A 16,114-nucleotide genomic window follows, 5' to 3' on the forward strand; every position below is an offset into this window, starting at 1 on the left:
AAAAAAATTCATAAAAATCTTTTGAAATGCTACAATAATATATGCAAAATAACATCCAAAAACTGAATAACCTCAATTGATAAAACATTACATACGTGAATATTCAGAGGGTACAGGTGTTTAGGGTAGAAAGTATACAATACGTCAAATATATCTGGATTACAAGAAGGGCCACATGGCCCAACCAGAAAAGTACTGAAAAAACAATTAAAGACACTAGGTCTTGTTCGGACAAGAAAATATAAATAATAAAATATTCCAGCAATGGGCCCCACAGTAGGCCCAACACCTGTCTCATTCATCAAGCTGCAGCATTCCTATTACCATCACCACTACCAGGGATTCTCACATCTGCTCACATCAACAAGGCTGATGATCATCGCAATAGAGAAACCACACACAACATACAAGCAAGCAACAAGGTAAGCTAGAGTAAAGGAATCTCATATTATAACAATTCACAGGTAACTTCAAAGTCAAGCATAAATAACAAGCATCACACCAAAGCTATAAAAAATGTATGAAACTCCAAGACTTGACTATCCGGATACGTGACTGAGGCACCACCACGTGGCAGTGGAATTACGTCCTAGCAATGAGGCGTCACCGCGAGGCCTTCACGGAATTATACCCTTATAGGAGGCACCACCACATGGCCTTCGTGGAATTACGCCTGGCCCTGAGGCACCACCACAACCCCCGTGGAATTACGTCCTTTCGTCGAGGCACCACCAGGAGTTCCCATTAAGAGAGTCTATGGAATTACGTCCAACAGATGAGGCGCCACCAAGATTTCTCACTACAAGAGTCATGGGATTACGCTCTACCAACTTAGTTCATGTTTCACCAACCAATTAGAAAGTTCTCACAAATACTAACATCATGCATAAATAACCAATCATACAACTCATGCTTTCCAATTCATACCCAATAAAATAACATGCCATTTCCAACTCAAACATCATATATTAATCATGCCATCATCGCGCGACCCTTCTAGTAAAGCATTTGGGTCAGACAAACAAGTCACACATCAGTGAACCACCCAACAATAACATCCAAATCTACCCGCTGCCTCGCTCAAGCAAGCAAGGCTCGCTCAGGCGAGTCCCATCTCGCCTAGGCGAGGGCGCAACTGGGGAACAGTGACCTCTGCGGGGTCTCGCTCAGGCGAGCCCCTTATCGCCTAAGCGAGATTGTACCTCGCTCAAAAATGAAGTCAGGTCGCCTGGGCGACCGTTCGTGCAGGAAAACTTGGGCGAGCCTCTGTCAGCCTCGCCTAGGCGAGGCATGCTCGCTTGAGCGAGAAAACCAGCGCCCGCCACTGTTCATACAAGTGACAGTCACCCACACTCACCCACACAATTCAATAGGCATTTTCAATCGATTAAATTCACACACAGGCTGTTCAATCATCGCACACTCATCAAACAAGCAGATTCTACCGAAAAATATGGTAAGGTCTAGCTTCCCTTACCTGGAAAGGATTAATACGGGACCTCGATGGTAGACACAGACTCAACAGAACGAGGAGTACTCTTGGAGCTGGAAAAACACAGAAATAACACAAGGTAAGATCATCACAAAGGCTTAGTTGGGTAAAACACGAAAAGACACCAAGAAATGAGCGACACGAGATGTAGGATGACTTACGTGGAATAGGAACAGCTTGAGCAGACTGGAAGCGGCGAGAAGGCAAACCCTAACAAAGAGTGTGGCTGCTCAAGGAGGCACAAGGGTTTTGTTTTACGAAAAGAGCACAAAATTAGGGTTTGGGGCATATTAGGTCTGATCCTCCCCTTTGGGTCTGCCCTTAGGCCCACAAGATGGGGCAACCCTTTAAAAAAAAGGCACAAAAAGAAAAATAGGTCTTACAGCAAATGTATGCATTGTGAAATAAGTGTGTTTATTTTTAATAATAATAATTATTATTATTATTATTATTAATAAAAGTACATATAGTTTTTTATAATAGTATTTTATTTATTTTCTGAATAGTTTTTTTGTTATTAATAATTATTTTATTTTAAAAAAATAATTAAATTTAAAAAAAATCAGTAAAACTAATAAGATATTGTCCTAAACTTTTTTTATACTTAATTGCATACGTATTTAACAATATGATGTTGCATATAAAACAACTGGGTCTATAAATCCGTGCAACGCAGGAAATTCTTTTAATAAATCTAAATATAATTTATTTCATTTAAATAATTCAAATATTTTAGTTATTATATATTTTCAATAAAACTAAGTTTCTTTAAATTTGTTTCACATTAAATTTTACTTAAAATTGTTTTCAACTTTTAAATTTATTTGTTTTTTATTGTTACATAAACTAATTAATTTTTCTTAAATTATATAATTGTTATTTTTATACTAACTAAAATATTTGTATAGAAATTATTGAATTTTACACATTTTAAAATATGTAATTATTTAAAATATAAATTCAAATAAAAACAATATTAAAGTACAATGTAAGATATCAATATAATTTATGAATTTTTTGATTAACATTATTTTTATTAACAACTTTAAAACAATTTTAAATAAAGTTTAACATAAAATATAAATTAAAATAAACTTAATCTTGTTAAAATATTTACTTGAAATATCAATTTTGATAGAAATATTTGTGCCTATTTATATAAAAATTAAATTTGGGTTTCAATTTAAAAGGGGACGAAATTGCATCATTTTTACAAAAAATTGAGACTAAATTGAGACAAAAAATAAAATAGAGGGACCAATTGAGAATGAGAAAATGACAACTCCTAAATAGTGACCCGTGGCACTGTCACTGCCACGTGGCACTATGTCCACTTGACACGTGGCAAAATTTTAATTTTTTTAAAAACTTTAAAAAATTAATAAAAATTCAAAAAATTCAAAAAATTCAAAAAATCCAGAAGTTGACACGTGACACCCCATTTAACACCGTTACTTCACCCCTAACAGAAAGACTTGATTGGGTCAAATTTCCGAAAATAGGGACCAGATTGAGATAAAAAAAAATTGAGGAATCAAATTCAAATTTTACTACGAAATGGAGACTAAAAGTATAATTTAACCCTATTATTAAAGTGCATAAATTGATTTCTCTTTATAAGAAAGGCTCAATATATTTACTTTTATATCTTTCAAGTTTAACCAATCAAAAACATACAGAAAAAAAAAATCAAAAATACATATGCATGAGCAGAAGTGGAGTTCAAGCACAACAAGGTCAAACTTCATAAGGTATGTGACATTCCAATTTCCAACAAGTAAACCACCCTTTTTGAGCATGAAAATCAGATCTCCTGTTAAGAGTTTATGAACAAATCTTACAAGAAATTTTTTTACATCAGAAAAAAATATAACTCTAAATTCCTTTCAGAACTTCAAAGGTAGAATAAAATAAAAGCAAAAATGATAAACTTCTCTCAACCAAGATCAACCGATAAAATTAACTTTTACAAAAACTCTTCTCACCAAACTTTTCTAAACCCAAAGTAGAGTAGTTGATTTTGGTTTTGTGAAAAATATGATGCATTTTACTCTTTTAATGATAAGTTATCTGAAGAAATTTACAAAACAAAACATTCATATATCAAAAGCTCAAAGAAAACTATGTTCATGATCCAGTATTCAAGTTGAGTAGAATCCATGCATCAAAAAATCCAATCAACTAGGTTTGTTAACACTGCAATGAACAAATCTCCTTTTTCACCACCAACAATCTTTGCTCATGAAAACAATTTCCCTTTTCAAATTCACATTCAACATTGTAAAAGCAGAAAACTAGAAACACCACCCCCTACCCTAGCCTTAAGTTGGATTGATAAAAAATATCCAACAAAGATTGCATCTTAGGTAGAAAGAAAATTGAGTGCAACATAGCATTTGATTTAACAATTTCACATGCAGTTAATTGTGGATTTTCCTGCATTTGGTTAGAAAAAACTCAACCAATAACATAACAGGCAAACATAAACTGCTAATAAATAGCTATAAATTTCCATAAAATTTGACATTATCCAAAACAGTTTTTTCATTCTTGACTAACTAATTCTTAAGAAACTATTTGGTCCAATCCTCATGTCTTGAGACACTAAAATATGTAGTTCTTTATGGCACCAGGTTGCATCACAGTATGTAGCCAGACAACCACTGGTTAAAATGTCAATACCTATATGTAACTAACAAACAATGCATTTCTTACCCTTTACTATCTTTTGCATCTACAAAAGATACTCTTAAAAATAACTAAGTGCTGTCATGTGAAATCTGACTACATACTCAAAGCACCTTCAATACTTTAGTCGGTCAAGATGTAGGGCTGTAGCGAAGATGCTGCTCATAGAAATTGATGAGCTGCAACATATGAAAAAGAGAAGGGTTATGTGAGAAGAGGCCTTAGAAACATTGGCAATGAAATAATCAAATGTAGTAATGAGAAGGAATAGGGCACTACCAGAAGTGGATTAAATGCTTTTAGATACTTGTTGTTAACCATCACCTCTGTTCCATCAGACCTGCAAAGTTGATCACTAAATTATTCAGCTCATATAATATACTCAAATAGACCTGCAAAGCCTTGATATGAATAAAAGAGAGTAATGATATACATTTAGGAAAAAAATTGAATAATGCAAATGAAACCCCAGGCTCCACAGAATCAAATGATATAAGCCAAAAGCAGAGAGTAGAGACATGTTTGAAGAAACTTCTCCCTTAACACTTATAACAAGAGAACAAATGAGGAAAACAATGAACTAAACTTATTCAAAAGCTAAAACTAACTTACAAATAAGCTGATTTGCACAAAAAAAAGAAAACAACTCGCGTTAATTTCTTTAAAACCTAACTTATGCATACTCTAGTTCTAACTTGTAAAGAAATTGATTTCATTTTCCTTAGGTTTATCTAACAGACCATAGGTTCATTTGTTCAATGACCTTGAACAAACTTCTTTGGCAGAATTTTGCTTCATTTGTTGCTCGCACATAACTATAATAATTTTCCTCTCAAAATGCTTTCAAAATTATAAAAATGCAGCAGGCAAGATCACCCTTCAGAAATACTGTAGATTAACGTGTATATGAGAACATTCAAAACTTGCAAGACTAGTTCAGAAAATATAGCTCTCAATTGCACCCAGTAAGGCTGCAAGCACGGTAGCATTACAGAGCAGCAGCCTACTGTTCTAAGAGCAATCTCACAGCACATTTTTTTGGCCATTTTCACAGGCAACCTCTTGTGTCTCACCTGCCTAAAGCAGAGCTTAGCCAGTAAGCTTCTATTCTGAATTTTCCAGAAAAATTGGTTACCCATCTTGCAGCAACCTCTACTAAAAGAGGCAAATCATAAATGGGTGAGTGGGTATGGATGTTAGGAAGAGGAGGCAACTGGTTGGAAAGGATATGGAATTTGTTTTTTGGGACTGTTGGGGATGCATGCACCTGCATCCCAATATTGGACCACTCTATACCTCCAAACTGTCCACTATAGGAGGAGGGTATTTTGTTCTTTTCCTATTAATCATAGACAAGAACAGAAATAAATCACCAAGAACAGAAATAACAGGAGGCATAGAAAAACAACACCCAACTGACCCAAATACACTAAGAACAAATGAATGCAAAGCATAGGTGCACTCGATCATCTAAATCTCCTGATTCGTATGGTTTTTTACACCTGTCTCTTTACCAACTGCCTTGTCTTCCATTTTTATTCCTTCTAGTTATACACGGACTATGGAACACGAACGTTGGAAAAAAGCAATGCAAGAGGAACTATAGGCAATTCAAGAAAATTACACTTGGGACAGTGTGTGTTTTCCTCCTGCGGTCAAACCTATTGGAAGTAAATGGGTTTTCTCTATCAAGCTTCACTCTGATGACTCTTTGGATCGCTACAAAGCTCAATTAGTAGCTCTGGAGTATGCAATTTATCACGATACATTTGCTCTTGTGGCCAAGATGATTACAATTCAAACATTCCTTGCTATTGCTACTTCTCAATCATGGCCACCGCACCAAATGAACATGAAGAATGCTTTTCTTCACGGTGATCTCAAAGAAGAAATTTACATGAAACTTCCCTTTGGTATGACTCCTTTTACTGATACTTGTAAATTGCAACGTCCTTCACACAAAGTCAATATGATTATTCTCTCTTCTTCCACAAGTGTCCCACCGGTATAGTTCTCCTTTTGGTTTATGTGGATGATCTCATCATTACAGGAACTAATCATGGGTTAATTACTAAGTTGTAAACTGAGCTACATGCAACAATTTGCATGAAAGATCTTGGACAACTCACATTTTAGGATTGGAGGTACTTTTAAGATTTTATCAATTTTGCAATTTAGATGGAACTACTTGAGTTGATACTCCTATGGAAGTAAATATCAAATACAGGAAAGATGAAGGAAATCTTTTGCCAAATCCCATTCTCTATCGAGCTAGAAGCCTTATCTACCTAACAATCACTAGACCTAGCATTTTGTACGTTGTTCACCAAGTCTACCAATTTATGTCCTCTCCTTAGCATCTTCATTGTTGTTCGTCACATTATCTGCTATCTTATAGGATCACCTACATGTGGGTTATTCTTTCCCAAAGACTCATCTTTACAGCTTATGGCATACAGTGACGCTGATTAGGCAGATTGTTCGGATACTCGATAGTCTACTACAGGTTGGTGTATGTTTCTTGGTAATGCCTTAATTTCTTGGACATGTAAGAAGCAAGATCATGTTTCTAAATCTTCTACTGAGGCTGAATATCGTTCAATGTCGTCTACTTGTGTTGAAGTTGTGTGGTTCCATAGTCTTTTGGAGCAAATTGGTTTTTCACAACCCAATCCAAAGCCTCTTCATACTGACAATATTAGTGCTATTTAGATTGCTGCAAATCCCATGTTCCATGAACATACCAAGCATATTAAAGTGGATTGTCATTATATCCGAGAAGCCTTGACGACCAATGTCATCTCTCTCCCTTACATCTCCATTAATCTTCAAGTTGTTGATGACTCGACAGCACCATTTGTTTCTTGTAAACAAATTGTTGTTGGTTGACTTTTCAGCATCAATTTGAGTGGGAATGTTAATGTGCATAAATGTATTTTATTACCTATCTTTAATAGATTATTTCATACCTTTTATAGATAGTTGTTAGGAATCCCCAATAATTACTCCCGGTCATATCTCCTGGAATCTCCAATATTAATGTAAAATATGTATGCCGTTGCCTATTTGAGAAAGGAAGGCTGAAGAATGCAATTAAGCTTTTCTAAACAGATCGTGTCATATTATAGTATGTTCTCTTATGCCTTGATTGTTTGACACTTTCCCTATCATTTCTTTTTCGATGTGAGCCCTAATTGCACAGTCAACCCATGTCTAAACTCAATCACTAAAACACGATGAAACTTTGTCACCTTTGCTATGACATGCAATGTAAGACTCATAACAAGCATGGCAGTGACAGGGAGCAAGACAATCACAACGGTGTTTCTCAGGAAACCTGCAACAGTGATAACAGCATCCAGCTATGATTGCTGCAATGTCCGGTGATGGTGATGGCGATGGCAATATTTGACAACACTAAAAGTATCAAGTGCATCTTCATTCATCTTAGAAAATATCAAATCATATCAGTGATCTAACCATTTGTCTGCTGAAACTCTTGATCCACATGTGATCTATGCAATTAGCAACCCACTATGAGTTAACAAGTGGACCCACACAAAACTTGTTGGATTGTACAAGTTAGCACTTTACTGACCTCGCAGAGAAAGAGAAACAATATGTATATATATATATATAGGAAAGTTTAGAATAGGAGCCGTCATACAAACTACCATCCCACTATAAATTTTGAGTGGCTGCTCTTGGTGCTATTGAATAGTAAAAATGTGGATCATCAGTGCAATATGGACTAATTTGGAATTAGTAAAAAAAAATGTGTACAACATGCAAATAAGAATTACAAAGATGACCAATTTAATTAACAAACAAAGCAAGCAAACTTCACACAATTTGATAAATCTCAATTTCCTATTAATGCAAATGCATAACAACTTTATCTAAGCCACAGGCTTTTCAGGATATCGAAACAAAGTTCACACTTACCAGGCAAGTTATTATGCCCATCAACAAGAAAGGAAACAGTTTTTTATTAGATAAATGAAAACTGACAGATATTTGCACTGATGAATGAGAATGTTTAGGTGGATTAGTAGACATACAAGCAAGATAGAAATCAACAATGAATGCATTGGAGAGATAAATAAGTCACAATTTGCGCACAATCACCATCAATCCAGGAGCACTAAGAGCATGTAGGTAAAAATTGAAAGATGAAGGTGATATTAATAGTAATAGATGTAACAAATTGACAGAATGTGTACTGACCAGGAAAGCTAAAGAAAGAAGAAAGGAAAAAGCAAATGACAAAAAAAGTCTTATAGAAATGTGAAGGAATAGAGATCCAAACAAAGGTCACCAAGGCTCATCATTACAATTAAGCCCAGGCTCACCCTCACTTGCAGAAATATTTTACCTAAAATTAAACCCTGAAGCAATGATGTTCAGGGTAAAATTGGACTTTTAATGCCTATACCATAATTGCACCATGGCCACATTGTAGTGCACTAAACACCACTACTTTGGCAGTTATTGTGTCTGCCATGGTTACCATTGAAAACCACTTTGCTATCCTCCTAATATCACACCATTGTTACCAAATTTGACGCCCTAGTATGCAAAGTAATTAAATGGATCTTACCCAATAGACAAATGTATAGAAAGAACAAAGAAAAACAAATGAAAAAATTTATAAACTAGAAATCTTGATTTAATTGGCCTTACCAAAAGACTTGGTATTGGAAATGAAGTATGAATGGTTGTAAAGCTGCAACAGCAAGTGGCGAAATGCGAAATAGAGGAGTTTTCACCTTCAATCTTCGTCGGATGACTGCAACTCAACTAGAGTTGGTTAGCAACGGTAGAACAATGTTCGAGTTCGTTAGGTTTGCGCTTTCACCTTCTTTTTCGCTTCGTTCTTCTCCTTTCTTCGATCTGGGTTTGGGGTTTCCATTTGGGTTACAACAAATTTCGTGCAATTCTACGAATTCAGTGACTCATTCTCGAACTCATGAATTTGTTACGAGTCAACTGAGTCTACTCCGAGTCCACTCCGAGTCCACTCCTAGTCCTCTCCGAGTCCACTCCGAGTCCACTCCGAGTCCACTCCTAGTCCACTCCGAGTCCACTCCAAGTCTACTCCTAGTCCACTCAATGTCTACTCCAAGTCCACTCCGAGTCTACTCAAAAACGAGTTTAAATACGAGTCAACTCGTGACCACTGTCTAGACTCGTAATCTCGTACAGGTGTGCGAGTCAACCCGTGAGTTTGATAACCATGGTTGTAACTTTACAATCTTTAAACCTTGGTTATGCTTACTAAAATAGTTAATTCTATACTAAAAATAGTTGATTCTATACTAAAAATAGTTACTTTTATACTAAAAACGGTTAATTTGTACTAAAAATAGTTAATAGTTAATTTTATACTAAAAATGGTTAAGTTTATACTAAATCAAAATTAAATTTGTATATATAATCAAGTTTTAATAGTGTAAAGTACCATAGAATACATGTGTTCACACTTACTAGACAATTTCCAAGGAAAGTTGTGGGATCGAGCCACGTCCATCCTGACTAGAATTCATAGAACAAATCAATTAATCTTATAGCGCTTAGGATATAAATCAGGTAGAAGAATTCTTCTATTGATTCACGTTTCTCGTTGAACCAAAGAATCAAAATCATGATAACTAGTACCAACTAATGGAGTAGATTAGGTATATCAAGGTATCACTATATTAAGCATACAAAGTAAGGATTCTAAGAGATACCATCTATAAAGGTTTTTTCGATTAGTCCCAGCCTATCAAAAGCATACCGCTCCAATTTCTTTCCCAATAGGACATAATATTTTCCTTTTTTACAATACACAACTACCATAACAAATTCTCGAACTCGCGTGTTTGTTACGAGTCAACTGAGTCCACTCTGAGTCCACTCCGAGTCTACTCCGACTCCACTCAAGGTCTACCCCGAGTCCACTCCGAGTCTACTCAAAAACGAGTTTATATACGAGTCAACTCATGACCACTGTCTAGACTCGTAATCTCGTACAGGTGTGCTAGTCAACCCGTGAGTTTGATAACCATGGTTGTAACTTTACAATCTTTAAACCTTGGTTATGCTTACTAAAATAGTTAATTCTATACTTAAAATAGCTGATTCTATACTAAAAATAGTTACTTTTAACTAAAAATGGTTAATTTGTACTAAAAATAGTTAATAGTTAATTTTATACTAAAAATGGTTAAGTTTATACTAAATCAAAATTAAATTTGTATATATAATCAAGTTTTAATAGTGTAAAGTACCATACAATACATGTGTTCACACTTACTAGACAATTTCCAAGAAAAGTTGTGGGATCAAGCCCCGTCCATCCTAACCTAGAATTCATAGAACAAATCAATTAATCTTATAGGGCTTAGGATATAAATCCAGTAGAAGAATTCTTCTATTGATTCATGTTTCTCATTGAACCAAAGAATCAAAATCATGATAACTAGTACCAACTGATGGAGTAGATTAGGTATATCAAGGTATCACTATATTAAGCATACAAAGTAAGGATTCTAAGAGATACCATCTATAAAACTTTTTTCGATTAATCCCAGCCTATCAAAAGCGTACCGCTCCAATTTCTTTCCCAATAAGACATAATATTTTCCTTTTTTACAATACACAACTACCATAACAAATTCTCGAACTCGCGAGTTTGTTACGAGTCAACTGAGTCTACTCCGAATCTACTCCAAGTCCACTCCTAGTCCACTTTGAGTCCACTCTGAGTCCACTCCGAGTCTACTTCGAGTCCACTCAGGGTCTACCCCGAGTCTACTCAAAAACGAGTTTATATACGAGTCAACTCATGACCAATGTCTAGACTCGTAATCTCGTACGGGTGTGCGAGTCAACCCATGAGTTTGATAACCATGGCAGCTAGCATAACAAAGTAAGGATTCAAAGAGATACCATAAACGTAGCTTTTTTTATCAAAACCACTTCAATTTCTTTCCCAAGACATAATATTTTCCTTTTTTACGATACACAATTAACTTAGCAAAGTTAAGCCCACAACGTATATTTTATATTCAACCTATCACTTCTTTCTAGCTCTAGTTTTTCCTTATAATCTATAACTATCCTTTCTTCCAATCAACTAATCAATTTTGAAAAATCCAAAACTAAGCATAGTAACCCAAAGATGTATTGAACCTTATGAAAAAAGCAACCAAATTATCCCTTCGCACTTGCACAAAGTAAGCAAGCTAACTTTTATTCTATCAGAAAAGAAAAAGAAAAAAAAAAAAACCCTGATTAGGAATCGTGATTCGTAAAAAGCTGGAGTTCTTTCCATAAATTCTAATTTAATTTGTCATCAACCCATCCAATCTAATTCATTACTCTCCTAGTAGACAACACTCATTACAAGCAAGAATTTGTAGTCCTCTAGAACAACCTTTGAATCCTAAGATTTTCAACCCCTTTTGTAATTTTGAAACTCATGTTTGAATCTTATAACCCAAGTTCATCCTATTGGCAACGAGCAAACGACACTTACACACGATACGACGTTCTTTTTGCAAGGTTACCTCTTTCAATTTATTATTTTGCCTCAAAATATGCATTCCAAAACCTTTTCCTCTCGTAACCATTCGCCCAAACTTCGATGATCTAGCTTTCGATATGATACTATTGCTACACTTGTTTCTTCTCTTTACCAAGAACTGTATTATTGTTTTGTTACTTCTTTACTTGACTGCTTTCCTTATCAATGATGATGTTGATGAAAGATTGTTCTACTCCAAGGTTGCATCCCTCGCTTACTAGAACTTTGTAAGAGGTGGTGATGAATAGAAGCAATGCTTCAACCCTCTCTTCAGACTAGTTTATTTATTTCCTTAAGCAAATAATTCTCGGTCAAGTTGACTACAATACGACTCATGTGGGATAGTCCAGCCAAGCCAAATAAGTTTGGCTTAGGCACGTAGTGTGTTTGTGTGTGTGAGTGGCACTTCCTCTCCCATTTGCCTTTCTTCCTCTCCCGTTTGCCTTTCTTCCTTCCCATTGGGACCCCAATGAGAACCCTAATGGGTGGGGCCTTCTAAAAGCCAATCAAGGTCTAATTGAAGAACCACAAAATTTAAAGGTAAGTATTTTGTTTAGTATATATGATTTAGCATCTGTAAACATTGGCTAAAATTGTATTGGTACTAACAAAGGAATTGTGGACATCTTAGTTTCTCAACTACATCAATTTCCCCCTTTCTATCAAATATTCCACACCACATCCTTGATCAACCAAAGAAAAGAAAAACACTATACTCTCATAATTAAATTCAAGCTTTAACTGCTTGTAGTAAAACATAAAAAAAAAAAAAATAAGCTTCAATAAGTCAATAAATGTTAAGCTACCTTAACAATTCTATGTCAATCTTACAAGTAAATGTTTATAAAATGTAAGTGAACGATATTGGAAATATCTGTGACTGGCCTCATTTATTACCAGAAGCTCCCACAACTGTCTCTATAAAATGCAATAGAAAGGGACTACTGTAATTTCATTAACTCAAAATAATCATTATCGAGGAGTGCACAATTGCAACCAAAATTAACACTTCTCCTTTCCTGAACCGACCAGCTGTATCAAAGAAGAAAGATATCATAAAAACATACATGACTCAAGGTCAATTAATCTTAGAATGCATATTATGGAAACAAATGCACAGTGAAACTTAATGTTAATTGCTGAGTTACTTACTTTGAAGCCACAAAGGTTACCAAAACATCCTGCGCTCCGCTGGCTACAGAAGCTGAATAGCCTATTGGCTTTATAATCTTTACAATATTGCTAGCAGGTCTGGCATGATTAGCACCACTACCAACATTCCGTGTTAGTAGGGCTGACTCATCTGTACTAACAGCTGCTCCAATTGGGTTCTGTGTATTGGCAGGCTCACCAGCATATAATTCTTTGTTGAACCTCTTTACAGAACCAGATTTTCTCCTTTTGGCTCCTCGGCAGCGACCACTTTCACTTGTTTCCATGCGAACCCCCTTTGGCTTAGCAACTGTTTGACCATTATTGCCAGCAAACCCAGGACCAGAAGGCATTGCTTCTGGAATCCGTATTGCAAGCCTGTCAGCTTCATTCCCACCGGCAGAAGAGGCTTTCAGCTCACTAAGCTTAGGATCATAATCATTTTCCTCATTCCTTTCAACATTTTGTTCTGAAACAATTGGAGATTTGTTAACATTAACAGGTATGGCACTTTCAAGATTGTTGCCAGCACCATTTCCCAATTCATCAGCAAAAAGAACAGTCTGAGGAAAGGCAGGAATAACAGGAAGGCTAGCGTCACTAAGAACAGGAAGAGCAGACTGTGAATGGCTTCCAACGGTACTCGAAAAGCGTCGAAGACTGTAAGGAGTGGTAGAACGCTCCAGCCTCTTCTTGGGTTGAGTATGATGCACCACGTGCTTGCGTTTGCGCTTACGGTGTCTTCCTGACTTCAAGCTTTGAAACCACAAAAGTATAAGTGAACAGGTGATTTTCACAATCTAGACATATTATACGTCCATCCAGTTTCAGGCAGCTACAGTCTTTTTATAAGCAAAGCAACCCATTCTAAATAACAGGAAAAACAGAACACAGACATAAAATATGATAGGAATATATGCACCTTCACATCTAAGCTCATAATTTAACACAGGGTCCAAAGAAAGATATAAAAACTTCTATCTTTTATGGAAGAAAAAGGGAATACCTCTCCTCAAAAGCTTCAACAACATCAGGAACAGAAACCAGATTTTCTGGTGGCTCCCAAGTGTTGGCTGTCTCAGGCCACCCATTCCTTCAGCAATAAACCAGTAAACAGATCAGCAATAAACCAATAAACAGATCAGCAAAAATACATACATAAAATTTTCACACTAGACCCTTTTTTCTTTCAAGTATTTGCATCACAACCAAGTCAATCAATAAGAACAAAAGACAAAGGAGCAAAAGGGGTACTCACCATTTGATAAAGTATTGCACCTGACCCTGTATTTGCAGCATTTGAAATCCACATTATCGTAAAGGAAAGCCCCCAACAGGACAGAAAACAAGTTAGCCCAAAGAACTACATCAACAACAGCAAATTCTCTCCAAGTTTGGCTGGCTACTCGAATCAAGTTCGAATTAAACCATAAAGTAACTCAAAAGAATCCTTATTAAGATAAAAATAGACCAAAAACACACTCCCATTACAGATAAAACTAGACCAACAACTATAAAAAGAAAACTCCATTACATATCAAATAATTAAACAAAACATAACCCTCAATCACCAAAGAATAGGAACAACAACAAATCCTATGAAAGGCTGCATGAATCAGACAACATTCTAGGTGGCCCTTTAAACCACTAAAAAAAATCAAAAAATTCACTCTTGTAGAGGAAGCGGGACCAAAACTAAATCGACTGCAGATATAATTATTCAAAAAAGAAAAAATCACGGACACAACACAAAACGAGGAAAAAACAGGCGATCCTCAATCACTAAAAAAAATAAGTAGAACAACAACAAAACCCATAAAAAAAAGTCGGCTACATGAATAGCTCGACATAATTGACATTATTCGGCAACTGGTTACCCCATTAACCAAAAAATTACTCAAAAAAAAACACATAACAGATTAAACTAGGCCAAAAAACAGCCATGGAAAATAAAATCATTTAAAAGAAAAAAAAAAACAGACACAACACAAAGCAGAACAAGAGGGAGAAAAACATAAACCCCAATCATAGAACAGCAATAAAAAGTCTATCTAAGAGCAAGGTCGACTACATGAATCACAAGCCATTTACGAAAAGAAAAAAAAAAAAAAAAAACTCTAAAACATTCCCACTACAGATAAAATTAGCACAGGCAAAACAACAGGGAAAAAAACAATCTCCATTACAGCACCACCAATGGCAAAAGAAGAGGAAAAGATGGGAACTTTTTACCTTGCGCACCCTCTTGCGACGTATAGCTTCAACTTCATAAAAATTCTCAGCCAGAACAACACCCTGAGCCCCTGGAAAAGCACCACCAGCATTTTCCTCTTCTTCATCTCCCCCCACACCATACTCTTCTTCCCCCTCCCCTTCTCCTTCCTCACCCTCCCCGTCAGAATCCCCCACCTGGGGTTCCTCATCCTCCCCGTTCCGCAACTGGGTCCCCTCGTTCCCCTCAAAGCTTTGAACTTTGTCACTCCCACCCTCTCCACCTCCCGAATCCGCAGCACCAGAAGGCTCCACCACCTCGGGCGGAGCATCCGCCGTGGCCTTTTTCTTAGCACCACCCTTCATTGCAGCAACCTTGAGCAGTGCCCTCTCTATTTTGTTGTTCTGGTTTTGCTGATGAATGAAGAAAAAAAAAATCTTGTTCTACTGAAGAGGAAGCACCAAAAGTTGTGTCCACCCTGGGGTGAGGTGATGAGCTGTCAATCTATGTGTATCTATGCCTGAAAGCGTGATCCATCGCTCAGGTTTTTATTTAACGCTTTTCTTCTTTCGCCTCTTTTTCCTCTTTCTTTCTTCTTTTTCATTCAGATTTTTTCCTTTTTAATTTTTTTTTTCTCAGTCTTTTTCTCTTCTCTGGATTTCTTGGTGGGGTTTGTAATTTTGTTTCCCTCCCTACCCCGCCTTTTTTTTTTTTTTCATGAAACTTCTTTTTTTCTTCTTTTTTGTCTTTTTCTTGTTCTAAGGTCTTTATTTTTTACTCAAGATTATATAATTTAAATTAAATATTTCTGTAAGAAAAAATAAATTACTTTATTTTTAAGGGTTAGTGAAATTTTAAATGTATTGTAAGTTTAAATATTTTTAATTAAGTTTTCTTTATCATATAAAGACAAATAAGCAATGTAGAAAAATAATTACATTATTCAATTAAAAAATTTAAACAACAAAAAATGTAATTCGAAAATTTATTAATAACTTGA

General features: G+C 35.7%; 1 protein-coding gene and 1 long non-coding RNA gene across 3 annotated transcripts; both read right to left on the minus strand.

Annotated features, from left to right (window-relative positions):
• Positions 1-760: 760 nt before the first annotated feature.
• LOC114172058 lies at positions 761-1,679 on the minus strand. Its single transcript, XR_003601815.1, has 3 exons — positions 1,654-1,679; positions 1,478-1,545; positions 761-799 (listed from the first exon to the last, which is right to left on the minus strand). It is a non-coding gene; the product is annotated as an uncharacterized LOC114172058 (long non-coding RNA).
• A 2,291-nt stretch (positions 1,680-3,970) lies between these two features.
• Positions 3,971-15,732, minus strand: LOC114172059 (chromo domain protein LHP1-like). Of its 2 annotated transcripts, XM_028056788.1 has the most exons (6): positions 15,135-15,729; positions 14,161-14,186; positions 13,909-13,995; positions 12,903-13,658; positions 4,460-4,520; positions 3,971-4,359 (listed from the first exon to the last, which is right to left on the minus strand). In XM_028056788.1, exons 1-6 carry the CDS (start codon positions 15,477-15,479, stop codon positions 4,312-4,314), a joined length of 1,323 nt encoding a protein of 440 aa, XP_027912589.1. In that variant the 5' UTR covers positions 15,480-15,729; the 3' UTR covers positions 3,971-4,311. The 2 variants fall into 2 exon arrangements, with proteins under 2 accessions (XP_027912589.1, XP_027912590.1); XM_028056789.1 differs by lacking the exons at positions 3,971-4,359; positions 4,460-4,520 and adding an exon at positions 10,230-12,782 and having other exon boundaries at positions 15,135-15,732.
• Positions 15,733-16,114: the final 382 nt, after the last annotated feature.

The sequence above is a fragment of the Vigna unguiculata genome, unplaced genomic scaffold (genome assembly GCF_004118075.2).
Source record: "Vigna unguiculata cultivar IT97K-499-35 unplaced genomic scaffold, ASM411807v1 contig_481, whole genome shotgun sequence".
Lineage (NCBI taxonomy): Eukaryota > Viridiplantae > Streptophyta > Magnoliopsida > Fabales > Fabaceae > Vigna > Vigna unguiculata.

Bases quoted from the DNA above. Each gene is read 5' to 3' on its own strand.
- LOC114172059 (XM_028056788.1), bottom strand. From the start codon at position 15,479: ATGAAGGGTGGTGCTAAGAAAAAGGCCACGGCGGATGCTCCGCCCGAG. The intron at 4,521-12,902 runs GTAAGTAACTCA...TCAACTTTGCAG, and splicing joins GTAACCTTTGTGGCTTCAAA to GTCTGATGGAACAGAGGTGA. The intron at 4,360-4,459 runs GTAGTGCCCTAT...CATATGTTGCAG, and splicing joins AAGCATTTAATCCACTTCTG to CTCATCAATTTCTATGAGCA.